This window comes from Canis lupus, chromosome 24 (genome assembly GCF_003254725.2).
Source record: "Canis lupus dingo isolate Sandy chromosome 24, ASM325472v2, whole genome shotgun sequence".
Lineage (NCBI taxonomy): Eukaryota > Metazoa > Chordata > Mammalia > Carnivora > Canidae > Canis > Canis lupus.
The window spans coordinates 19,375,378-19,402,679 of record NC_064266.1 but is presented as its reverse complement, the minus strand read 5'-3'; the positions used below and the strand labels follow the sequence as shown (position 1 = coordinate 19,402,679).

The following is a 27,302-nucleotide window of genomic DNA, read 5'->3' as shown; positions in this document are numbered from 1 at the left end:
TAAAGTTCAGTAAAAAATTTGGCATATAGGAAATATCTAACACATCATTCACAAGTTTGGAAGTACACAGAGCAGAATTGGAACTCTAGAGACCCCTGAGTATGATAAGTGATGGCTCTTCTTCTGTTTGCCTCTCTGTATTTTCTGATGTTTCTGCAATTAGCCTCCACTAAGAACAAAATAGCATAACGTGGTTAACAGAATGCTCTATGGAGCTGGGTGGCCTGGACATGAATCCCAGCTGGGCCACTCTGACTTAGATAAGTGAAATTGGGCCCGTTGCCCTCTCTGCCTCAGGTTCCCCATCTACAATCAGGAGGACTGTCTGAGCTACCAGTCAGGGTATTGTGAAGATTAGATCAATGAACACACACAATATTGTCATTGTCATTGTTATCATTGTCTGTTTGGACACCTCTGGTACCCAGCTACAGGTGATGGATCCATAGAGGAAGTGCTCAGATCCCTTATTTCATGCTCTCAGATGACACCCAGTTCTTGGCCTCATGTGACAGGCCTGATAGCATATCTGTGCATACTTAGAGGCCTTCAATGTCCAGGAGCAAGGGAAACTGAGGGGGCAGGGAAAGGGGAATCTCCTCCACAGCAATGCTCACCTGTGAGTCCCAACAGCAGAGCCAGCAGCAGGTAAGCAGGAGGGCTAGGTCCAGAGGCAGAAGTTGACATTGTGGAGGCCAGAGGACCCTGCTCCGTACAAATGTGTGTTCTGGGGAGAACGGGCCTCTGTTCTCTCTGCCCCTCTTGTGAAATAAGAGGAAGTATCTATGATCCAGTGACATAGCTGTGAGGCCACATTCTGCTTCTGGATTGTGAAACCGAAGTCAGGCAGACAAGGCCTCACAGGGTGAGGAGGGCCTCTTCTTATGTTTCAGAGAGAGTGGACAGATTAGTAGAAATGATGCTTTCTGCCCTCCTGGGGCATCTGCTCTCTGCATTTGGCCTCTCCTCCAATCTTGAGGTCTTCAGGGAGATCCTCCACTTGGGAGCCCCAGGCCAAGAAGGATCTATGGTTGGTGGCTGTGTCCCAAACTCCTGAGCCCAGAACACTTGAGGGTGACTGGCTTGTGGCCTCATTCTGCACCAGCCTCCACCAAGAACTACTCAGTTGGAGGTAGGAATGGGTTCATCAGGGACTTAAAAATTTGAGGATTGAATGAGGTCTGCTCCAGAAATGACTCCCTATTCCAACCCTTTATTGATGGAACTGATAAAATTTCACCCCAATGCACAGTGCAGTGTGGACCTCAGAGATTGTATGTGCTTGAGGCACCTGGCTGGCTCACTTGGTGAAATGAGCAACTTTTGATCTCAGGTTAGTGAGATGGGTGTAAAAATTACTTTAAAAAGAAATAAAATCTTAAAATAAAGAGAAGTTGTATGTGCTGTCTCCAACAAAATGCATCATTTCCTCCATTCTTTCAGGAGAGGAAGTGTTTTCTATGTCCCAGAAATCATACTCCCAGGCATTTATCTGAGCTAAATGAAGACCATGGCTTCATGCAATCTCTGCATAAATGTTTAGATCAGCTTTCTTTGTAATGGGAAATACTGGAAACATGCAAAATATCCAGTGAGAAGTGATTGGTTGAACCAACTGTGCTGCATTCCTATGAGGATGTATTATTCAGCAATAAAAAGGAATAATGTATTTACATGTGCACAGCTTGTAAGTTTCCAAAGGCATTATGTTACATTAATCAAATCAATATCAAAATGTCACATACTGTGTGACTCCACTGACACAATATTCTTGAAGTTATAGAGAACAGATTGGCATGTGCAGGACGTTTGGAGTGATGGGGCTGGTTGTCCCTAAGAAAGGGTAGCACAAGGGTAACCTCTGTGGCCATAGAATTGTTCTGTACCCCGAATACGGTGGTGGTTATACAAAATATACATGAGCAGACTGACACAAACAAAGCTGGGCATGTTACACAAGATTGAGACACTTGACGTAATGAGCACTGGGTGTTGCATGTAACAAGTGAATCACTAAGTTCTACCCCTGAAACTAATACTACACTCCATGTGAACTAACTTTAACTTAAATAAAATCTTGGGGCGGGGGGAAGGATTGTGCTATAAAACACAATGTCATTGCCATTATAATGTGGACACTGACTATGATGTTGTCTAAAATTAAAATACTAAAGTGGTGGGGTAGAAATACATACATGTGGTGTGGGGTCAGGAGTAACAGAGCATTGTATCCCCATCATCCACAGTGGAAGTGACTGTATAACGCCTTTGAGTGAAAAGTCTAGAAGTAAGAATAGAAGCATGCTCTATGCGTTCTGACTATAGAATCTAGAAGAATCAGTTAAAAATAATCAAAGGAGTGGGAAATGGCTGCCCCTAAGAGGTGGCAAATAGTGGGAGGTAGGGAAACTCCAGTTTTCATATGTAGATTGTATAGAACTATTTACCTCTTGAAGCATGTGCGTATGTAACTATAAGGAAGGAAGGTAAAAACTAATCTAGGTGAGTCAATTGATGTTATAAGAGTTACACATAAGAGAATGTCCACACTATGAGCATTAGTATGAGTGTGATAAGCTTGGATAAGTTCTATGCTCAAAACTTATTTACATTCATATACAGAAGTCCCAAACCCACTGCAAACAGTAATACTAATTTTTAAGGATTCCATAAATGAGAAAGTATTAAAAATATCTCTAAGTAGGGATACATAAGACCGTCATGGGGTCCAAAATTCTTCTTAAACTGGTGAACTAAAAGTCATCAAACAAAACCTAAATTGAGCTACCTCATGTCTGTGAGTGGCAAAAATCAGCATTGGAAAGATATTAATTTGCTCACATGAATATACAAAGTCAATACAATTGAATCATAATTGTAAAAGGGTTTTTAATGAAAGTTGATAAAGTGATTCTAAAATGTATCTGGGGTGAGAAGAGACATAGAAGTTCTGAGCAACAGGACAAGGTGGGAAGGTTTGCCCCAAAGAGGTATGGAAACTTATTAAAAAGCTATTCTAATTAAGACAAAGCAGTTAAAAAAAAATACATTTTGCATTAGCAAATTATGCTAATTTGTATTAGCATCTCATTGCTGCTTGTACATGTTCTTCAGTTCGTTGGGAGAGTTCTGGTCATATCTTTTTTTTAAAAAAAAGATTTATTTATTTACTTGAGACAGAGAGCCGAGCGAGCAAGAGAGAACATGAGTGGGGAAGAAGGCAAGGGAGAAGCAGGCTCCCCACAGAGAGAGAATCCAACAGGAGGGCTTGATCCCAGGACTCTAGGATCATGACCTGAGCTGAAGGCAGAAGCTTAACTGACTGAGCCACCCAGGCACCCCCGGTCAAATCTTTCATGCAGTTAAAAATGCGACTATCTTCTTGCTATTTTGTTGTTACAGCTTTTTAAATATTCTCTCTCAGGCGCTGGCAAACTTTTTGTTAGAAGGTCGGACAGTAAATGCTTCATGCTCATAGGCCATCAGTCTGGGCTGCAATCACTTCTCTCTGATTTCAGCCTGAAAGAAGCCACAGATAATAAATCTGACAAACAGGCAGCTGTCACTTGCCCACCTCTGTACCAAATGCAAGTCCTTATTAAATTCACTTTGCAAACATTTTCTCCTAGTCGGTAACCTTCCTTTTCTTTTTATTAACAGTATCTTTCAAAGAATAAAAGTTTTAAAGTTTTATGAAGTCAAATGGCTCAATATTTTCCTTTATAGATTGTCTTCCCCCTGTCTTATCTATAAAGTCCCTGCTAACCCAAGACCAAAAAGATTATTTTTGTTTTTTTTTATCCCTATCTATGGTTTCTTCTATAAGCTTCATAGTTTTAGGTTTTAAATTTAAGTCTATGATCTATCTGTTTGTATTAATTTGTTCTTAGTACTTTTGTGTAAGTTGTTCAGTAATACTGATATTAGGTGATTTTTTAAGACAATTAAATTTTGTGTATGCTATAAGGGAATGGTCAATATTTTCTTTTTTAGCAAGACCCATCTATTTGCTGTCTACAAGAGACTCATTTTAGACATAAGGTCACCTACATCCTGAAAATAAAAGGTTGGAGAACGATTTACCATTCAAATGGTCCTCAAAAGAAAGCAGGGGGAGCAATCTTCATATCAGATAAATTAAAGTTTATCCCAAAGACTGTAGGAAGAGAGGAAGAGGAACACTATATCATACTTAAAGGATCTATCCAACAAGAGGACCTAACAATCATGAATATTTATGCCCCAAATGCAGGAGCTGCCAAGTATATCAATCAATTAATAACCAAAGTTAAGACATACTTAGATAATAATACACTTATACATGGAGACTTGAACACGGTGCTTTCTACAATTGATAGATATTCTAAACACAACATTTCCAAAAAAAACAAGAGCTTTAAATAATACACTGGACCAGATGGATTTCACAGATAGTTACAGAACTTTACATCCAAATGCAGTTGAATACACATCCTTCTCAAGTGCACATGGAACTTAAACCACATACTGGGTCACAAATCAGGTCTTAACCGATACCAAAAGATTGGGATCGTCCTCTGCATATTTTCAGACCATAATGCTTTGAAACTAGAACTAAACCACAAGAAGTTTGGAAGGATTTAGAACACGTGGAGGTTAAAGACCATCCTGCGAAAAGATGAAAGGGTCAACCAGGAAATTAGAGGAGAATTAAAAAGATTCATGGAAACTAATGAGAATGAAGATACAACCTTTCAAAATCTTTGGGATATAGCAAAAGCAGTCCCAAGGGGGAAATACATCGCAATACAAGCATCCATCCAAAAACTGGAAAGAACTCAAATACAAAAGCTAACTTTGCACCTAAAGGAGCTGGAGAAGGAACAGCAAATAAAACCTTCACCCAGAAATATCAGAAAGGGAGACAGAACATGAAAGACTCCTAACTCTGGGAAACGAACTAGGGGTGGTACAAGGGGAGGTGGGCGGGGGGTGGGGGTGACTGGGTGACGGGCACTGAGGTGGGCACTTGACGAATGAGCACTGGGTATTATTCTATATGTTGGCAAATTGAACACCAACAAAAAGGGGATCCCTGGGTGGCGCAGCCGTTTAGCGCCTGCCTTTGGCCCAGGGCGCGATCCTGGAGACCCGGGATCGAATCCCACATCGGGCTCCCGGTGCATGGAGCCTGCTTCTCCCTCTGCCTATGTCTCTGCCTCTCTCTCTCTCTGTGTGTGACTATCATAAGTAAATTTTAAAAAATAAAATAAATAAAAATGTTTTAAAAAGAACACCAATAAAAAATAAATTTATATTTAAAAAAAAAACCTTCACCCAGCAGAAGAAGAGAGTTAATAAAGATTCGAGCAGAACTCAATGAAATAGAGACAAGAAGAACTGTGGAACATATTAACAATACCAGGAGTTGGTTCTTTGAAAGAATTAATAAGATAGATAAACCATTAGCTAGCCTTATTAAAAACAAAAGAGAAAAAACTCAAATTAATAAAACCATGAATGAGAAAGGAGAGATCACCACCAATACCAAAGATATACAAACAATTTTAAAGACTTATTATGAGCAGCTATATGCCAATAAATTAGGCAATCTAGAAGAAATGGACGCATTTCTGGAAAACCACAAACTACCAAAACTGGAACAGGAAGAAATAGAAAACCTAAACAGGCCAATAACCAGGGAGGAAATTGAAGCAGTCATCAAAAACCTCCCAAGACACAAAAGTCCAGGGCCAGATGGCTTCCCAGGGGAATTCTATCAAACGTTTAAAGAAGAAACCATACCTATTCTACTAAAGCTGTTTGGAAAGATAGAAAGAGATGGAGTACTTCCAAACTCATTCTATGAGGCCAGCATCACCTTAATTCCAAAACCAGACAAAGACCCCACCAAAAAGGAGAATTATAGACCAATATCCCTGATGAACACGGATGCAAAAATTCTCAGCAAGATACTAGCCAATAGGATCCAATTAAGAAGATCCATTAAGAAGATGATTCACCATGACCAAGTGGGATTTATCCCCGGGATGCAAGGCTGGTTCAACACTCGTAAAGCAATCAATGTGATAGATTACATCAACAAGAGAAAAAACAAGAACCATGTGATCCTCTCAATAGATGCAGAGAAAGCATTTGACAAAATACAGCATCCATTCCTGATCAAAACTCCCCAGAGTGTAGGGATAGAGGGAACACTCCTCAGCATCTTAAAAGCCATCTACAAAAAGCCCACAGCAAATATCATTCTCAATGGGGAAACACTGGGAGCCTTTCCCCTAAGATCAGAAACAAGACAGGGATGTCCAGTCTAACCACTGCTATTCAACATAGTACTAGAAGTCCTAGCCTCAGCAATCAGGCAACAAAAAGAAATAAAAGGCATCAAATTGGCAAAGAAGAAGCCAAACTCTCCCTCTTCGCAGATGACATGATACTGTACGTAGAATACCCAAAAGACTCCACCCCAAGATTGCTAGACCTCATACAGCAATTCGGCAGTGTGGCAGGATACAAAGTCAATGCCCAGAAACCAGTGGCATTTCTATACACAAACAATGAGACTGAAGAAAGAGAAATTAAGGAGTCAATCCCATTTACAATTGCACCCAAAAGCATAAGATACCTAAGAATAAACCTAACCAAAGAGATAAAGGATCTATACCCTAAAAACTACAAAACACTTGTGAAAGAAATTGAGGAAGACACAAAGAGATGGAAAAATATTCCATGCTCATGGATTGGAAGAATTAATATTGTGAAAATGTCAATGCTACCCAGGGCAATTCACACATTTGATAGGGATGCAATCCCTATCAAAATGCCATGGACTTCCTTCAGAGAGTTGGAACAAATCGTCTTAAGATTTGTGTGGAATCAGAAAAGACCCCGAATAGCCAGAGGAATATTTTAAAAAGAAAACCATAGCTGGGGGGGCATCACAATACCAGATTTCAGGTTGTACTACAAAGTTGTGGTCATCAATACAGTGTGGTACTAGCACAAAAACAGACACATAGATCAATGGAACAGAATAAAGAATCCAGAAGTGGACCCTCAACTTTATGGTCAACTAATATTCAACAAAGCAGGAAAGACTATTCACTGGAAAAAGGACAGTCTCTTCAATAAATGGTGCTGGAAATATTGGACATCCACATGCAGAAGAATGAAACTAGACCACTCTCTTGCGCCATACACAAAGATAAACTCAAAATGGATAAAAGATCTAAATGTGAGATAAGATTCCATCAAAATCCTAGAGGAGAACACAGGCAACAGCCTTTTTGAACTTGGCCACAGCAACTTCTTGCAAGATACATCCATGAAGGCGAGAGAAACAAAAGCAAAAATGAATTATTGGGACTTCGTCAATATAAGAAGCTTCTGCACAGCAAAAGAAACAGTCAACAAAACTAAAAGACAACCTACAGAATGGGAGAAGATATTTGCAAATGACCTATCAGATAAAGGGCTAGTATCCAAGATCTATAAAGAACTTATTAAACTCAACAGCAAAGAAACAAACAATCCAATCATGTAATGGGCAAAAGACATGAACAGAAATCTCACAGAGGAAGACATAGACATGGCCAACACGCACATAAGAAAATGCTCCGCATCACTGGACATCAGGGAAATATAAATCAAAACCACAATGAGATACCACCTCACACCAGTGAGAATGGGGAAAATTAACAAGGCAGGAAACCATAAATGTTGGAGAGGATGTGGAGAAAAGGGAACCCCTCTTACACTGTTGGTGGGAATGTGAACTGGTGCAGCCACTCTGGAAAACTGTGTGGAGGTTCCTCAAAGAGTTAAAAATAGACCTGCCCCACGACCCAGCAATTGCACTGCTGGGGATTTACCCCAAAGATACAGATGCAGTGAAACGCTGGGACACCTGCACCCCAATGTTCATAGCAGCAATGTCCACAATAGCCAAACTGTGGGAGGAGCCTCAGTGTCCATCGAAAGATGAATGGATACAGAAGCTGTGGTCTATGTATATAATGGAATGTTACTCAGCCATTAGAAACGACAAATACCCATTATTTGCTTCGATGTGGATGGACCTGGAGGGTATTATGCTGAGTGAAATAAGTCAATCAGAGAAGGACAAACATTATATGGTCTCATTCATTTGGGGAATATAAAAATTAATGAAAGGGAATAAAGGGAAAGGAGAGAAAATGAGTGAAAATATCAGTGAGGGTGACAAAGCATGTGAGACACCTAACTCTGGGAAACGAACAAGGGATGGTGAAGGGGAGGTGGGCGGGGGGTTGGGGTGACTGGGTGATGGGCACTGAGGGGGGCACTTGGCGGGATGAGCACTGGGTGTTATGGTATATGTTGGCAAATTGAACTCCAATAAAAAAATTTTTAAGGTTTTTCTTTTTAAAAAAAACATATGAATATCTATTGTTTCATCATCATTTGTTGAAAAGATCCTTTCCACACTGAATTGCTTTGGCACCTCTGTCAAAAATCACTTGGCCAGATAAATATTGTGTGTGGGTCTATTTCTTCATTTTCTAGATGCCACAGGAAATTTTATTTTTAAGATATTTTTAAAATTTTTATTATTAAAGTTTCATACAGTGCTGTATTAGTTTTATATGTACAACATAGTAATTTGAAAGTTCTATGCATTATGTAATGTTCATCAAAGTAAGTGTAATCACCATCTATCACCACATTATTCCAATACTATTGATTGTATTCCCCTGTCATTCCCATGACTTATAGGGCAGGGAAGCTTTGACAGAGATAGAGAAGTAGCTCATTGCAGTAAGACCTCATAAAAAGAACCACACATTTATGGAGTAGTTTGTTATATGGCAAAAGCAGCTGTGCTGATCAGTGAGTGCTGGATAATTTATCCCAATGGGAGAAAAAACACAAGATCCTTACCATTTATAATGCACAGACACACACACACACAGCTCAGAAGAATAAAGCTAGATCAAAGGTATAAATGGAAAGAGCAAAACTTCATCAAAAATTAAAAGCTTTTTTTTTTTTTTTGTATTACAAAAGCTCTCAAAGGATACTAACACTGTTGCTGTGTGGACCACAGCAAAGGAGCAAGAGGGACTCTCCCTCCCATGTAAGCCCATGGAAACAGAAAGAAAAATGCTGGTTGCAAACTGTATTACCCAAACAGCAGATAGAGCTTTCATAATATTCTATGAAGAATCCCTAAGTTGTATCATATTCTTATAACAGAGAGCTATAGAGCTGTGGAAAATTGATAAAATCAAGCAATGTACTGTAGAGCATGCAGGTATAGTTTAGGGAAATCAATCATTCATTCACTCATTCATTCTTTCTTGTATTAATTCCCGAAATACTTCTTGAGCACTATGTGGCAGGCACTCTGCATGTCTGGACTCAGGGTGAAGATCAGAAAAAACACCTCTACTCCCTACTCCCCAGCCTCTCTGTATGAGTTCTGAGCTCTCCCACACCCATGTTCATCTTTGCCACTATTTAGAGCCTCCCAGTCCCTCGATGGGCTCCATTAATAGTTTTAGTAATACTTTCCTTATTCATTCCAAAAACGAGTCCTATGAAAACTGACATATATACAGTATATGGGGGACTCTTTGGAGTTTGGAGCTCAAAGCTTTGACCTTCATCCCAACTCCACACCTTGTAACCCCACCCCAGATTCAAAGACACTTCATTCAAAAACTTTCAAAGCCAAGATGTACAAACTCAGGATGCGTGGGAGCTGGAAGCCTCTGAGATTTCCAAAAACATTTAGAGAAAACAAGAGCATTCCCAACATTTTTGTAAGACTATATCCCCCTGGTATGTGCTGTGTGAAATAGTGGGCTCACCTTGGACTCCTCTGGACAGTCCATGATGGTGACATGACCTTCTCCCTATGTACTAAGGCCTGCCCCCAACTCACCTGTTATAGGTTCTGTCGCCTGCAGATGTAGGTGACTATGAAACTCATCACCAGCAGTACCTTGAAGCCCAGAAGGAAAGCCACAAAGAGAAGGACAGGCATCTCTGGACCTAAGTACCAATGGACAGAAGGAGACAGCAAATGGGGCTCCGTGAGTTTAAATACCTCACTCCACTCAGGAGACAAGGTGACCCAGTAGCTCAAAGCAGTAGAGGTGAGCTTACTTGAGCTTCCAATGGGCTTGTATGTGCCATGGGCTGCTGTGGACAATATGAGCTTGGCCTGGATGGGAGGCTGTGCCTCATGTTGCACCTTACAGGTGAGCACCCGCTCAGACTCCTGCCTGGACACATTCACCAAATACAAGCTTTCCATGGTGTAGGTTCCATCACCATTCCGCTTGGATGTGAGTTGCTCAGCTCCCTTGAACATATGACAGTTGTCTATCCAGGTGAGATGTACACTCTGTGGGTAGAATCTCTGCACGTGGCAGGTAATAGCCACCAAGCCCAAGGAGGGTGAAGACTGAGACACTGTCACTGTAGGAGAAACTGACACAGCCCAGATAAAGCAGACAATTACTATAGGAAATCCACTGTGAGAGTCTGGGGGCTCCTAACATGGGTAATCTGCTCAGGGCTTGCCCCAGAGGAGGATTCAGGTATCTGTTAACAGGTGCATGCATGAGTAAATGATGTCTGAATGAGAGTGTGCATTGAGTGAATGCATGCTTGATGCATAGGTGGATAGAGGAATGCATGGATGAAAGAATGATGAGATTGAGGAAAGTCATCAAAATCTCTCTGTTTTTTCCCCCACTTTGGCTATGAAATATGCAAAGATAAGTATTAAATTCCATTTAATAACCTACAAGTTCCTCTCTCTCTCTCTCGAATAAATAAAGAAAATCTTAAAAACCTCTCTCTCTCTCTCTCATGAATAAATAAATAACATCTTAAAAAAAAAAGAACTTAAAAAAGGGGCAGCCCTGGTGGCTCAGCGGTTTAGCGCCGCCTTCAGCCTGGGGCCTGATCTTGAAGACCCAGGATCGAGTCCCACATCGGGCTCCCTGCATAGAGCCTGCTCTCTCTCGCCTGTGTGTCTCTTCTCTCTCTCTCTCATGAATAAATAAAATCTTTTTTTAAAAAAAGAACTTAATAACCTACAAGTTAGTTGCCTTACTCTGTGACTTGATAATTCTAAGATTTGAAGATTCACAGATTCTACATGGTTATGAATCCAAGATACTGAGATTTTGCATAGGAAGGAGAAGGGGGGCAGCCCCAGTGGCGCAGCAGTTTAGCGCCGCCTGCAGCCCAGGTCCTGATCCTGGAGACCTTGGATCGGGCTCTCTGCATGGAGCCTGCTTGTGTCTCTGACACTCTCTCTCTCTCTGTGTCTCTATGAATACATAAATAAATTAAAAATCTTTTTAAAAATTTTAAAAAAAGGAAGGAGAAGGGTTTACATAGGGTTTGGAGAGGTTTAGTAACTTTCCCAAGGTCACAAGGGAGCAAGACACAGTATGTTTTACCATGATGCTGATCTAACACCCCAACTTTAAGACTATATGCATTTGTGATTCTTGTCTTCTGAAATTACATTCTATGACTTCTAGAATTCCTTTCAACTGATTTTTAGCTGTGCAGTAGAATGTAATCATAATGAAGAAAATCTGGAAGATTTTTAAATTCTATTAAATGTTATATATTTCAGTAGAATTCATATGAACACAAAAGCATGGTAGAGTGTAACCTAAACCAAGGGCAAGGAGATCCAGGTTGTGGTCCCCACAGTGAAACCACAGCCAAATGCAAGAGCTTGTGTGAGTCACTTTCCCTCTGTCTCTGGAATTCTTTTTTTTTTTTTTTGTCTCTGGAATTCTTAAATTATGCAATAGCCCAAGGTCAGATCATGTCTTACAGATCTAGTTAAGATAGATTTCACCCCTTGGTCTAGGGTAGAGAGAGTAACTCCTTAGGTAGTGCAAAACAAAGAACAAGGAGCATCTAACCCCCAAATATCCTTTTTCCATAATCAACCCAGCTAGCTCTATAAAATTCTGTCAGAGTTATTTAATGGATGGACAGCCAAGGCAGGTAAACACCCCAGGAGGTCTCTATCTGTACTCAGCATTTCCCCTTTGCAGGGATGATTCCCAAGCAAAGAAGTGGAGCCGGAGAAGGAATCAGGCCTAGTAACTGGGGTGATGTCCAGGAAGGATAGGCCAAGGTAAGGTACCCCCAAGCAAGTGTTATGGACTGTGGAAGTCAAAGGAGGGAGAGGCCCAAATGCCAATTCTAGCTGCCAGTGAGTTCTCCTGGCTGTGTGGTCCCCCAGCAGTATTAGGAAGACAGAGACCCAGACACAGGAGATGATCACTGCTTCCACACACAGAACAGCAGTGCATATGATATCTCCTCTAATCCTCACAGAATCAAATGAGCTAAACACGGAAGGGTACTTGGTATCAGAAAGCAACAACAAAAAGCCACTATAAGGAATCTATACAAAATGGGCCACAATTTCATAGAATTTGTCAAGGAAGAGTTGGTTGAAATTTCATCTTGAAAAACATTTCAGTGATAAAACTAATTTTATTTAATTTGTTTTCATTAAATGTAAAATATAAGCACACCTGTGCACCAACTCTTAGAAGGAACAGGTGTTGGGAGTGTAAGAAGGTAAATATACTTTTTCCCAAAACCTTATACTACAGTACCAACAAATCCATATAGTATCTACAGATATCACATTCACAGCACCATCATTAAAAGTAATTGAAAAATTACGTGAAAGCATTTGAATGTTCTACCAATTTTCACAGGGGCCTCTTTCAAAGTGTCCTCTTTTGAAGTGCCAATGGAATCATGAGCATCATGGATCTTTTTCTTCTTTTTCCATCTTGAAGCACTCAGAGGCTTTGCCTGTGATCCCAGCAGTTTCCCCACATCATTGGCATCAACTTCTTGAAATACAACTTTTGCAAGAACTCTGATTTCACTTTGCAAGGAATGCAGATTCTTTCTGCACAGTGTGGTCTCTTGTTTGCCACACTTCAATCAAAGCAATGCTGATCTCCAACAGAGGGTCTCTGAGCTCCACACCACCTACACCTTGCTGCCCTATCTCAGGGCAGCCAAGCTGGGAGGTGCCTCATACCTCCTGCAACTCCCACAACACTTCCCAGATTCTCCGTCTTGGGCTTTCTCCATGACCATGAAATGACACCCAAACCCAAACCATGCAAGCACATCCCAACTTCCTTACCCCACCCAGGGACAATCCTGAGGAACAGTCTACGCAGGTCCTGAGAGGGTCCCAGTGCTGTTGAGCCTCAGTTGTCCACAGGGGCACCCATTCAATAACTCACCCTCTCTTGGGTGTCCCATTGTCCCTGTCTGATGCTCCCCATCCCTTGTCCCAACCTGTGCCTCTGTGGATCATTTCCCAAATGCCTGCACCCAGACCTGTTTTGAGGCTCTGTTTTCAGGGGAGCCCAGATAAAGATGCCCACAATGGCATTTCCCTGATGGGAAACCTAACAGAGATGCAGCCAGTGTTAAGCAGCCAGAGGTTTGAGGGGGGGCTAATTTTATAAGTAATTATTCATTTGTGAATATTTGTATTTTCTATGATTTTTGCTTTTCTATATATGTGTTCAGCTTCAAGGAAATTATATAATAAATACTCAGATAAGGAGGACCCCCCTGAATGATCATTTTCCTGCTTTACACTCAAAGATAGGAGTGGGAGAGCCTAAGTAACTAAGCAGGCGATCCCACAGATGGTAAAAAGCAGCTAGAAGCCTGAATTCATATGAAAGGTCTCTCACTCACCAGCTTTACAACCTGGGGCAGACTTTACTTCTTTGAACCTCAATTTGCTTGTGTAAGTCACCAATATAGTGAGCACAAACAGTATAGGGCAGTGACACAAACTTAATAAGTGAACCCACACGAATGTGCCTTAATGACTGTGTGCTATGCTCATTTGAAGTGTTAATAACAATATTTTTATTCATATAAAATGATGTCTTTATTGCCATGATAATAGCAAAAATATTGAGGAAAATATTTTGTACACTTAAAAGTCCTACACACATTTAAGGAATTATTTTCTGCTGTGCAACCTTGGACCACTCACTTGCCTTCTCTGGGCTTTAGAGTTGTCATAAACAATGGGATGAGAGCTATAATTCCTTCTAAGCATGATACACACAACCTCACTGAATTTATAGACCTGCCAAGCACTGGTTCAGGCCAGGAAAATCAACAACAAAAATCAGATGAAAAAAAGACTTTTATGTCCACTCCATATAAAACAATAATAATAAAAATATGAAGTTCCTGAAAGATACTCTTCTCCATTTTACAGATGAGGAAACTGAGTCCAGAGAAGTGCCACTCTGAGTGATTCATATAAGCAAGGCCTGTGTTATGTACTTAACAGGTATTATATCACTGAATCCTTGCCACAACCAAGTGAGGGCTGTACCATTTTCAGAGGAGGAAATGGAGGCAGAGACATGCACAGCCCAACTCTGCACTGACCCACCTGAGCCGAGAGAATATTCTTACCACGGAGGTACTGGTCCAGGCTGATGGTTTTCTGGAAGAGTAGTGTGGACTTGTGATTGACATGGCACTGGACAAAGGAGAGCACGTCATCAGCCTGCAGCGGGACGAGCACTCTGCTGGTCACATTGTACGTGTCTCTGCTGAGGTGGACATGGGTCTGCCACTTGGGGAGCTTGTGGTTCTTCTTAAGCCAGGTCACAGTAACGTGACGTGAGGGGAATCCGGAGGACATGTAGGTCAGCTGGATGTTCGTGCCGGGCTCTGATCGCTGGAGGGGGCCTTGCAGGGAGTAAGAGTGGGTGCTCTGGCCTGCAGGGAGAGACCCCTCCCGTGAGAGGCACAGAGGTGCCCAGATGCCTGGAGCACAGCAGCGGGTATGGGGCTGACTCCCACCCACACCTCCCAGCAAACACCCACATCGCTGAATTCTTGCTTTCCAGCTCGGCTAACTCACCAGGTTCTCCCTGCAACCCTAGGAGTAGGGACTGTTACTATCTCCATTTTACAGGTGAAGAAACTAAATAAGGCCCAGACAGGCTAGGTAACCTCTCCATGGTCCTCAGCCAGCCAGTGACAGAGCCAGGGTTCTTAGCCAGGCAGTCTGGCCCCGGGGTCTGTGTCTGTGGTCACAGATCTGTGGTCACAGGTCACAGGCCTCAGGTCTGTCTTCCATCCCCAGAAAGAGTATAGCAGCTCCATGCTCAAGGCCCAGATCATATAAAAGCAGGTGGTACAGAGAATAGGTTAGGAGCATAGGCTATGAGGTCACATCCAACCCAGGTTTGCATTCCTGGCCCCTCCACTGGCTTAGCCTGGGCAACTTGGCTCTCTAAGACTCAGCTTCCCCATCTGCAAACTGGGGAGCATTCTTAATTTTTAGCCGGTAAATTAAGTAAAGTAACTAGAGTAGAATATAGTGATCACATAGTGATCATTCCATAAATGATCCTATCATCATCCTATACTCACAAGAACCATCTGAGAAATTGTTGTTTATTTCTAATGTTAGAGAAAGAAAAGGCTCAGAGAGGGTTAGTGACTTGCCCACGGGCCTCACAGCAAACAGCATCCATATTCCAAATCAAGGCTTGTGACTTCATGTCATGGGCTCTTTCTGTTACAGGCCTTTACTTTCCTACTATTGGTACCATCATGAACAGTGAACTTCAATATTTTACTTCTTGCAGCAGGCTTTGGGTTGGGCACCCTGGAGACTGCAAGCAGTCGTGACACAGCACCCTTTGTGAGCCTCATTGTTCAGTTGCCAAGCAGGGGCCAAGGAAAGGAATCCCTGGCAGGTCCCGCGAGGCAGGTGCCACAGCTGTCAGGGCACAGATGAGGAACTGAACCCAGGACACAGATGGCTGGTGGCAGCTCTGTGGTGGAACACCGATCAGCTTAGCTCCAGAGTCTGGCCACCTCCAAACACAAGATCCAGAATCTGCTTCAGAGGAGTGAGAGTCCCATCACGAGGAGAGGTGTAAGCAAACAGAGCCCCATAGCAGGAGGGCCCCGGGGCTAAGTGCCACTGTGGGGACCAAACCATGTGCCTGGTCGTGGGGGGCGGGGGGCATTCAGGGAGAAGGAAATACCAGAAACAGAGCATGTGAGACTGAGATTTGAGAGGAGCAGTGAGATCACGCTGAGGCCCTTATTCTCAGGCAGGAGGGGGAGAAAAATAGGAAAGAGCATATCGACGGGTATGACCCCAGCTCAGACGGCTGAGATCTCGCTCCTCTGCTGCCCGTCCTGTCATGTGCCAGCCAAGCCATGGAGGGCCTGGGGGACAGGGTCAGCGCCCTACAGGTGTCAGCCAACACGTCAACGGAGGCCCGAGGTGGGGATGCTGAAGCTGCGCGGGTCCCAAGGTCCTCTCACACATAACAGAAAGGGGGCCCCAACCCTGGAAAAGGCAGGAGGAGAGACGGCCAGGCCGAAGCTGGAGTGAGCCAGTGGAGAAGGGAGTCAGAAAGAAATACCGAGGGGGGCCCTTGACGGGATGAGCACTGGGCGTTATTCTGTATGTCGGCAAATTGAACACCAATAAAAAATAAATTTATTATTAAAAAAGAAAGAAAGAAAGAACCGACGCTGGCCTCCCAAGAGCAAAGACCAGTTTGGACGTTCCCACCCAGATCTGCGTGTCCCACTGGGCGAACGTTTCTCTTATTCGTGCCGGGCAACAACCGAAAAGGACCCGGAGAAACTGAACGGGGCGTGGGACGTCTCCCCTCGCCTGGGAGCAGGCCGGCCCGCGGGGACGCGGGGACGCGGGGGCGCACACCGCGGTCTGGCCAGCCACGCCCCCCAGCACCCCACCTTCGCGGGCAGCAGCGGGGGCCGAGACCCGCGCACGCGGCAGCCGCCTCCCCGCTTCCCCGCTTGCCCCGGCCCTGGAGGCTGTGGGTCGGCCCGCCGGGCCAGTCATTCCTTCTCCCGAGCTGAAGGAGGCAGCCCCAAGGTTGGTCCCGCCGCGTGCGCTTCTCGGGAGGAACTGCTAGCAGGCAGCTCCCCCTAGTGGACAAAGTCATCCGCGGCCACAAAGGACAGGAGGTGGGGAGGAGGGAGGGAGGGGGGTAGGATGGGGAGGGGGAGGGGGTTAGGATGGGGAGGGGGGAGGCGGTTAGGAAGGGGAGGGGGGAGGGGTTTAGGATGGGATGGAGGGAGGGGGTTAGGATGGGGTGGAGGGAGGGGGTTAGGACGGGGAGGGGGGAGGGGGTTAGGACGGGGAGGGGGGGAGGGGGTTAGGATGGGGAGGGGGGAGGGGGTTAGGATGGGGAGGGGGGAGGGTAGAAAGAGGAAGAGGAGGAGATGGTAGGAGGAAAGAGAAAGGACAGAGAGACAGAGAACACTGGATAGTAGAGAGGAGAGTCTTGCTCCAGCATCCATTCTGTTTCCCAGCTAAGGGAGTGAAGAATTCTGGCCTCTCTTTAAAATTGACTCCCAGAAACTTTCAGCTGAACCAGTCTTGATTAAAAGCCTTCCAAAAAACAAACAAAAACCACAAAAAACTTCAATAATAAATCAAGAAAGAAAGAAAGAAAGAAAGGCCTTCTTGGAAGAGATCTTGGCACCCAGCAGTCCACAGTCTCTGCCGTTTCCTGCAGTCAAGCGTTAAGGCAGAGAAATTCCTACCTGAGAAGTGCCTAGTATTGGAAAAGGAAAGTCCTGCTCCTTCTTGGTGGGAGTGTGGGGGAAGAAGGGGGTGTGGAGTTTAGGGTGAATGACTGAGTTTTGTCACCAGCCCAAGGCATCCTCCCTTCCTTCACCTTCATCCGATGCTTCCCTGAGTCCTGGACCTACTACTGCCTGCACCCTAGTCCGAGGGTAGGTGGGAGTGTTCATGCCTGACACCACCTAGCCACGCCACCTGGAGAGCCAGCAAGAGATGGAACCCACCTTTTCCCAACCTGGGCGCCTGGGCATGCAGGGTGATATTGGCTTGGACTGGGGGCTGCTCATCCTGGACCACCCAGCAAGCAAACTCACTCCCATTCAGCGTGGCCTCTGCCTGCCATGTGTGCTCCAGAGAGTAGGTCCCATCTGGGTTTCTCGTGACCTGTGGGGACTCCACCTCCTGGACCTTGTGTCTGTTCTCCATCCAGATGAGACGTAGGGGGGAGGGGTAGAAGTGGCTCACGTGGCAAGTGAGATTCACTCTCTGATGCACGTGGATGTGCGTCCTAGAGGTCTTGGTGCTGATCTTCAGGGTGGGGACAACTAGACAAACAGAAACATCTGTTGAAATTACCCCTGCCTGCCCAGCCTGTTCCTTCTCCCAGGAACCCACCACAAGACCTCCCACTCTCTCCTCGGTTACTTTTTTTTTTTTTTTAAATTTTTATTTATTTATGATAGTCACACACAGATAGAGAGAGAGAGGCAGAGACACAGGCAGAGGGAGAAGCAGGCTCCATGCACCGGGAGCCCGACGTGGGATTCGATCCCGAGTCTCCAGGATCGCGCCCTGGGCCAAAGGCAGGCGCCAAACCGCTGCGCCACCCAGGGATCCCTACTTTTTTTTTTTAAGAAATAATATTTTCTTGTATCCTCAATGTAAGGCAAATAAAGTGAAATGTTACTGTTCATTAAAAATGGGTAGGCGGGGATCCCTGGGTGGCGCAGTGGTTTAGCGCCTGCCTTTGGCCCAGGGCGCGATCCTGGAGACCCGGGATCGAGTCCCACGTCGGGCTCCCAGTGCGTGGAGCCTGCTTCTCCCTCTGCCTGTGTCTCTGCCTCTCTCTCTCTCACTGTGTGTCTATCATAAAAAAAAAAATAAAAAATAAAAAAAAATTTTTAAAAATGGGTAGGGTGTCTGGTATATCAGTTTTTGTATGTTTGAAATAGTTCACCTCATGAAATGTAATTTTACAAATGAGTAAAATATGATGCCCACAAGGACAGGGATTTAACTTTATTGCTGTATCCCCAGCACCTACAATAATGCCTGGCACACGGTAGACATTCACTACTGGTTGAACAAATAAGATATTTTTTAAGGGACGCCTGGGTGGCTCAGTGGTTGAGCATTTGCCTTCTGCTCAGGTCGTGACCCCGCGCCGCCACCTACTGCACCCCCACCTTGGAGCACTTGGGAGAGATTCATGGTCTTTCGCAGAGGCTCTTTCAGCGCCGTGTAGGTGACTTCACAGGTGATCCCCAATAAGATATCTTGGTGGGCCAGTGTCACCCACACCTTACTGGTGATAGAATAGTTGCCTTTGTCATTAATCACCAGGTACTGAGCTGAGGCTGGATGCTCGTCTCTGCCCTTCTTCCAGGTGACATTGAAGTCCCAGGAGCTAAAGGGGCCAGCAGTACAGTTGAAAGGCACCGGATTTCCTGGGGTTGTCCTCTGAGATGGGCCCATCAGAGAGATGAAGGGCTGCCCAGCTATGAAAGAGAGCTTGTGACCACACAGAACAGGATGCATACGACACTCAATGGCCCTTGAGGGCTGCCCATGGCACGTCAGGCCTTGTGGGCTTAACTACGCACTGTGTCTCGTTCCAGCCATGGGGAGCATAAAACGGAAGATTACAAGTAAACAAGCAAATATGTCATTAAAACTGGGGCTCAGCTTCAGGGAAATGTGAAGTGCAAGGTAAAAAAAGTGCCAGAAGGCTTATTCTAGAAGAGAATGTAGAAGTCTTCCTGAAGAAGGTGACATTTCGAGCTGAACCTGAGGGATGGATAGGAGGCAGCCATGAGAAAGGGCAAAGGAAGAATGTTCTAGAAAGTGGGAACAGCCTTGGAAGAATACCTTGGAAGGAAGAGCTTGGTGGGCTTGAGAGGCTGAGAGAACCAAGCATCATGAACCGAGAGGTCCACATGGGGAAGAGCCTGTGGTACAGGGTGATGCCTCTGACTCTATTCTGAGTGTGACGGGAAGCCATTGGAGATTGTGAACGCAAGGGCAGGTGGCCTCGTGGACGTGGTTTAGAAGGAAACTGGTTGCTGTGTGGAGGATGGAAGGGAGGATGGCAGGATGGGAGTAGGGACACCAGTAAGGAGGCAGCACAGGCCTGCCTGGATCAGGGTGGTGGGTAATGGGGGGACCCGAGACCCATGTGACAGATACAGCCAGCAGGACTTGGTGACTGAAAAGGTCTGTCCTCCACTATGGGGGACACCGTGGATTATGGGGAAATGTCTCCCAGGCTTTTCTCTTGGACATCAGGTGGATGGTTCTGGTTTTGGGGAGAGATGTGGTGAGGACTTGAGATTTCCCTCTTGGACATCAGTGTGAAGTCGAAAGCCACCTGGGGCAGAGACGTTTGGCCCTCCTAATCAGGTCCTTCAATGTGCACATCTCATTGGCATCTACCCTCTGCTTGCTCACCTCCAGGGTTGGGGAGCTCTCTCTACCTGAGGCAGTATTGCCCATCCTCTTCTAGCCTAGCATCTGCATCCTAGTGTCATCCCAGGACAACTGCAGAACTAGATTCTCTTCCCCCTCCAGGCACTCTGAACACCCAAGAAACTGATCAGAAGTCTTAGAATGAAGCTGCACATCTACAAAACATCTTCCTCCCCGTGGAAGATGGGGGAATTCATCCCAGAAAAGGAGACAGAGACAACGAGGTTTAGTGACCTGTACAGGATCATCCAGCCTGCTGCGGGCTAAGAAGGAATGTCAGGCAGGTCTATCTGATTGAGAGTCCTGTACTCTTCCCGCAACGCCAGAGATACCAACACTCGAGGGCCCTCTAACTCTGTCTCTCTGGCCCTCTTGCCCTCTCTGACCTAGGTCTGCTAGCCACTCAGACCAGAGCTGACATCAGGGAGCCCAGGTGGGAGGTGGACTCTTTTTCTCTCCCTGTGCTTCCTCAGTCTCTAGCCCTCGTGTCCTCCTGACCCCCAACCTCCCACCACCTTCATTTCCTACCATGTCTACAGTGAGGAAAGGACACAAACAAACACCTTGTCGTAGGCAAAGGGCTAAGCTAAGTCCTCTAGGGCCCAGACCCCTGCAACACAAGACAGCTGGGTTTAGGGATTCCCCAGGGCCTCCCTGCCAGCTCTGAGGGTGTCTTTGGGCAGCACCCAGGACTTACCTGTGAGTCCCAGCAGAAGGGTGGGCAGCAGGGTGCCCAGGGCCTGCCCACGTGTAGTGGCCATGGTGAGGAGGCTCAGTGTCCCAGGTCCGTGCTGGGCACCAACCCTGGATGACTCTGAATGAGCCTGGAAGCTACTGCTTGGTCTCCCAACAGTTGAGGACCAGTCACACACTTCCTGGACACATGCCCACTCAGAGTCTGGAGCAGTGGCTTGAGCCACAGAGAGAGAAGTGGTCTCTGTGGCCCAGGCCTCCTTTCTAAGCCCAAACTCCCAAGCCTGGGGCCTGTAGCCAGGGAGATGTCTGCTACTTTTAGCCTGGGTGCTGACTATCCCTGAAGCCGCATGAGCGGCAGTGGGAGGAGGCCGGACTCCACCCTGAGTTTAGAGCCACAGAGCTCCCTGGGATGTGCGGAGCGTCCTCGACACTGAACAAATGTGACTAATGGCCTGCTCCGCCCAGCCCACTATGCCTCCTGGGTCTACAGAATGGGTTGGATAAAGTGAGCTGGGACATATGCAACCAAATAAAACCAAGGAAAGGGCACAGACGGAAACCCAGTTTCACTAGGCTGGCGCAGTGTGGTGGGGCTTCTCCTGGTGCCCAGAATGATCTAGCAGGCTCTGAGTTGGGGGAAGCCAAATGTTAAATACAGCTACCAAGACCCTGGTCTCTCCCCTTGGCCACTCCCCACCCCCTTATGCTACTAGATTTGGCTTCCCAATGGCTAGCTCTGACATGTATACTTATTCGTTCTTGATCCCTTTTCCCAACGAACAATGATTGGCAGTGAGGATTGCTGTCTTTCCTTCATTGCTGTCACCAGCCTCTAGCAATGTGCTGGGCACATGGTAGGGACTCAATAATAATAAATGGGACCAGGTACCTTCTCAGGGCTAATAAAAAGTGGCAAAAACTGGCTGGGCCCCCAGCCATCTCACTGCCCCCATGCTGTCTGTTTCACCTACCCAGCTGTGGAGAGAGTGGTTAGCCTTGGGGAGACTGCCTTGGAATCTCTCCCTTTGTCACCTCAGCCAGGCATGGCATCCCCCCAAATATAGTTCCTAGGGATGGGGTGCCTGCAGGAAGGAGAAGTAAGCTTTTCCTCCTCCAGGTTTCTCCTGAGGCCAACCACCAGTGGGCTTCCTACACTAAAAGGAGAAAAAGGAAGTGAAAAGAGATGGGGCAGTGGAGGTACAGCCCGCACTTCCCCCCTGTGGACTGGCTGGGAGCCAGGTCCTCAGAGAGCCCCCAGGAAGGAGGATGGCTAAGCTCAGAGTGTCCTGTCAGCAGCCTGCTCACAAGGGTCCCAGAAGCAAGAGATTGAAGCATGGACTCTGAGGGCAGAGCTGCAGAGCTGGATCAGACCGGGCAGGAGAGACAGCTGTGCTGTGGGCACCCCCATTCCACACACACGTGCATGCCCACACATGCGCATGCCCACATGCACATGCACTCCCCACACCCACATGCACGTGCATTCCCTACACACATACACATGCATGCATGCATGCCCACACGAACGTGCACTCCCACAGGGCCCTCAGAAGGACTCACATCTGGGACCCGATTAGGGACTGGATGAGGAACAAAAGGACCACTTTGCCTCCAACCCTTCCAGATCTCACAGCAGAGATTTGGGGGCTGCGCTGGTGGTGGGGAGGGAAGGAGTAGTGTTGGCCCTGTGCTGGATGTATTGTTGGCATCTGGAAACCGTTTTGATGGGGCTAGGCTTTAGACAGGGCCTAACACAGAAGAGCTTTTTCATAAGAGTTTGATGAAATGATTCATCTGTGGCCACCCATTCTTTCAACTCTCCTAGAGCATCTTCCGGCAAGTGTCCAGAAATGTGGGCTTTGCCTAAGAGATGGAGAGGCAAGCAGAAGAAATGTGACAGAGCTAGGCTGGAAGCAGGGCTCAGAGAATAAATAAAACTAGTGTAGGCCGGGACCCCTGCCAAGTTCAGCAGCTCAATGAAGTGGTTGCACCAGTCACAGGACCTTGGTCAAACCCGAGCTTCAGTTTCCTAACATGTAGCAAGAGGCTAGTGATATTTATCTGTGACTGAGTCTTGTGTATATAATGTCTGAAGTCCTGAGCATAAGATAAAAGCTAAATAAATGTGAGCTTCCATCCTGAGAAGTGCGACCCAGTCCCAATACCTCTTAGGCTTCTTCCACCTGTTAACTCCTCCTACTCACCTTTCTGCTCTTATCTCAGCTCTCTCAGTGGAAAGACAGTGAGAGCCACAGGGAGCTTTAGATTTCTAGTATCCATGCTGAAAAAGTAAAAAGAAACATGAAATTAATTTTAACTACTATATTTTAACTCAACATCTGAAATCCTATCATTTCAAAAAGTAAACGCTATAAAAATACTGTGATGTTTACACTTTTTTCTTTAGTCTCTGAAAATTTCAACAAAATGAAATGTAGTCTTACCAAAAAATAAAGTTGTGTTTAATAAAGAAACCACTTCAGTTTTTAAATTTCAATTAATTAGAATTAGATGCAATTAAAAATTCAGTTCCTCCACCTGCATTTTGCCCCATGCAAAAGAATGAAACTGGACTGCTTTCTCATCCTATACACAATAAAACCTCCAAATGTATTAAAGATCTAAATATGACACCTGAAATCACAAAACTTCTTAAAGAAAACACAGATCAATAATATCTCGGACATTGGCCTTACTAACATTTTTTTCGATATGTTTCCTGGGGCAAGGAAAACAGAAGCAAAAATAAACTCTTGTGGCTACATCAAAATAAAAGGTTTTTGCACAGGAAAGGAAACCATCAACAAAATGACAAGCCAACCTACCAAACGGGAGAAGTTATTTGCAAAAGGTGTACCCAATAAGGGATTATTATTCAAATATATAAATAACTTCTACAACTCAACACCAAAAAAACCTCTCCAACCTGATTTTAAAATGGGCAGAAGACCTGAATAAACATTTTTCCAAAGAAGACATGCAGTTGGCCAACAGACACATGCTCAGCATCACTCACTATCAGGGAACTGCAAATCAAAATCACAATGAGGTATCACTTCACACCTGTCAGAATGACCAGAATCAAAAAGATAAGAAACAATAAGTGTTGCTGAGGATGGGAAGGAAAAGGAACCCTCGTGCACTGTTGGTGGGAATGCATATTAGTGCAGCCACTGTGGAAAACAATATGGAGGTCCGTCAAAAAATTGAAAATAGAACCCTATGATCCAGTAATTCCACTACTTATCCACTATTTATCCACTTATCCACTGTTTATCCAAAGAAAATGAAAACAGTAATTTGAAAAGATATATGTATCCCTATATTATTGCAATATTTACAATAGCCAAGATAGAGATATAACCTAAATATCCACCCATAGATAGAGAAGATATTATATATATACACACACAATGGAATATTACTCACCCCTAAAAGAAGAGGAAATCTGGCCGTTTGCAACAACATGGATAGAGCTAGACAGTACAATGGTAAGTGAAGTAAGTCTGAAAGAGAAAGGCAAATACCATATGATTTCATGCATATGTGGAATTTAAGAAACAAAGCAAATGAACAAACTAAGAAAAAAAGAGACAAGCAAACAAAACTCCAGACTCTTGAATACAGAAAGCAAACTGATAGTTCCCAAGGGGAGAATGGGTGGGAGGATGAGTGAGATAGGTGATGGGGATTAGGAGTACACTTATCATAATGAGCAATGAGTAATGTATAGTATTGCTGAATCATTATATTGCACACCCAAAACTCATATAATACCATATGTTTACTTCAATTTTAAAATATGTGTGTGTGTGTATATATATATTTTTTTAAATACATTTTATAAATATGTATATATTTTTTTTAATTCACTTCCTTTGTGGCACTGGCCACATTTCAAATGTTCAGTAGCCATTGGTTGCCATTTTGGATAGTACTGTCTTGGGTGAAACATTCCTTCCTTAGGAAAGCCATCTTTACCCTGATGTTCAACCCCCCCCCCCCCACACACACACACACACAAATTTGGGTACTTCTCTAGCATAGCACTTTTCACCGATCTAACTTATTTTATAACTTGCAATTAGTTGCATAATTTCCTTTATTAAACTGTAAGCTCTGTGAGGGCAGTGCCCATGTTTTTGTTTACCACTGTGAATAAGTGCCGGAGGCATGGTAGGTGCTCAATGAATGTTTGTTGGTTGGATGAACGAATGTTTGGATAAACAAACAAGAAAGGATGTGTGCTCTGGGGGTAAGGAAAAGGAGGAGGCACTGCTAATGAGAAAGCAGAGAAGGCTTCCTGGAGGAATTGACTTTGTCCCCAAGGGCCCTGTTCTTCCCTTAGTCTTCAATCATGCCACCTGCAAGAAAGGAAGGGACTGGCAACACCAGGCTGGGGCTCTAAGGGGTATAACCGTGGGCAATCTGCCTATGAAGGGCAGCTGAAGCTGGATGTCTTGAGGAGAAGTGGGAGATTAGAATCCTCTCTGGGGTTGCCTGAGGAGTGCCAAGGTAACCACAAGGCTCAGCCAAGCTGGACCTTGTGCCCATTGGGCGAGGCTAGGCGAGGGGAGCCACACCAATCTTCTTGATTCCAGTGACAGCAGGAAGTGGATCTCAAACAATTTGCAAGTACAATGTCTTATGGATGGAAGGCCCCAAGAGAATAATGCATCATGAGTGTGGACCCGAGCCCTGGCCTAATGGGCTGAAGAGTCAGAGAGACAGAACCTAGTTCCTCAGAAAAGAGACAACAGTGATCCCTAAAATCCAACCCCGTCTTGCAAGGATCCATCACCATTCCCCCTACCTCATCTTCTCAGATGAGGCTTAGATTCAGCCTAGACAAGCCACTCCTGTCACCCTGCTGCTCCTCCAAAAATGTGTGTCTCCCAAGACGGTGATCCATCTCCTTGAGGACAGGAACCACTGTCCACTTGCTCCATGTCTGAGTCTTCAGTACCTAGCACAGCACCTGACACATGTTTGCTAAATGATTTCATTTCATTATGAGTTTTCTCATTCCCACAACAGCTCTTTATAGAGCACCAATTACATGCCAGGAGCCAGCAAGCCGCTGAGCAAGTGAGCAGTGAGCACTTGCTCACTTGGTCTCCACCCTCCATTCTCAGGAAGCTATGTTCTAGAAGGGAGCCTGAAAATAAAAGAACAAGTATGCACCATCATTTCAGGGAGGGTTAACTGATATGAAAGACTGCATGGGAAAACCTCGGGGAGGGGGGGGGGTGGTGGAGGGAGATGCATGTGAACTGAGACCTGAATGAAGGGAAGCCACGGGCCCATCTTGGAGAAAAGAGCTGCAGAGAAGGACTCAGCATGCAAGGTGGGTGTGAGCTGGGTGCAGCTGGTTGACAGCAGGTCATCAAACAGGAGCAGGGGGAGGGGGACAAATGGTCATGGCAGAAACCACAAGGCCTTGTCTCATGGGCTGTGGTAAAGAGGTTGGATTACAATTGTATGCAATGCATCAATAGGCTGAGGGCAGAGGTGTGATAAGATCTGATTTGTAAATTAAAAAACGTACTCGCAGGTGGCTGGGAGCGGGGTAGGAGGAGGGTCAGGATGGCGGGGGAGGAGGGTGGTATGGGGAGTGGAGGAGGTAAAGCAAGAGGCCACTGTAGCTGTGGAGTCTGGAGCTTGGGGGAGAGACAAGGATAGTGGGGAGGGGGAGATAGACATTTGCAAAGTGTCAGCAGGTGAAGGGTTTCCATACTGCATGAGGTAGGGGCAATTGGGAAAAAATGGAGAGGACGGAGAGGGGGAGGGTCCCAGGGCTGGGGTTGTGATCTGGGCTCTGCTACCAGTTTGCAGGGTGACCTTGGGCCACCTCTCTGGGCCTCAGATTCTACAACTGGACTTGGAGAGGTTTGAGTCAGGTGACCTCCAAGGACCCTCTTGCTTGAATATTCACCAGCTGGGTTCCTTTCCTGCAGACAGGGGTCCTCCCCAGCCCAGGCCTCCCACACACAGTGCCTGCTAAGCCTGCTTCTCCAAGCAAAGGGCAGAGTGAGCACTACAGGTGTGAGACCCCTGCAGCTGCGCAGGGCATGCACTATGACAGACTTGCACCTGATGTCCTGCTCTGCCATCACGACCTTGAAACTCGTAATGATTTCTGAACAAGGGGCCCTGCATTCTCAGTTTGTACTGTTAATTATGTGGCCTGTGCCACCACCTGGCCTTGGCCTCCTTGCCGAGAGGAGGTGAACTGCCACAG

At 45.4% G+C, this 27,302-nt stretch overlaps 2 protein-coding genes across 13 annotated transcripts in view; both read right to left on the bottom strand.

Moving 5' to 3' along the window:
* Window positions 1-775, bottom strand: part of LOC112673707 (tyrosine-protein phosphatase non-receptor type substrate 1-like) — a 29,459-nt gene extending 28,684 nt beyond the window's left edge. For all 10 annotated transcript variants that reach the window (XR_004808888.2, XR_004808887.2, XR_003144996.3 and 7 more), the window contains exon 1: window positions 618-775. Coding sequence is in view for 5 of the 10 variants with exons in the window: in XM_025469543.3 (XP_025325328.1) it covers window positions 618-687 (70 nt within the window). In the remaining 5 variants the exon portion in view is untranslated. The remainder of the gene's footprint in view (window positions 1-617) is intronic.
* A 2,094-nt stretch (window positions 776-2,869) lies between these two features.
* On the bottom strand, window positions 2,870-26,215 carry LOC112673706 (signal-regulatory protein beta-1-like). 3 transcript variants are annotated; one of them, XM_049100299.1, is made up of 10 exons: window positions 25,875-26,215; window positions 24,491-24,567; window positions 23,266-23,342; window positions 21,063-22,924; window positions 19,087-19,398; window positions 17,905-18,225; window positions 14,506-14,814; window positions 10,150-10,476; window positions 9,926-10,035; window positions 2,870-3,519 (listed from the first exon to the last, which is right to left on the bottom strand). In XM_049100299.1, the coding sequence occupies exons 4-9, from the start codon at window positions 21,124-21,126 to the stop codon at window positions 9,929-9,931; spliced, it is 1,440 nt and encodes a 479-aa protein (XP_048956256.1). In that variant the 5' UTR covers window positions 21,127-22,924; window positions 23,266-23,342; window positions 24,491-24,567; window positions 25,875-26,215; the 3' UTR covers window positions 2,870-3,519; window positions 9,926-9,928. The 3 variants fall into 3 exon arrangements, with proteins under 3 accessions (XP_048956256.1, XP_025325324.1, XP_025325322.1); XM_025469539.3 differs by lacking the exon at window positions 10,150-10,476; XM_025469537.3 differs by lacking the exon at window positions 21,063-22,924.
* Between the last annotated feature and the right edge of the window lie 1,087 nt (window positions 26,216-27,302).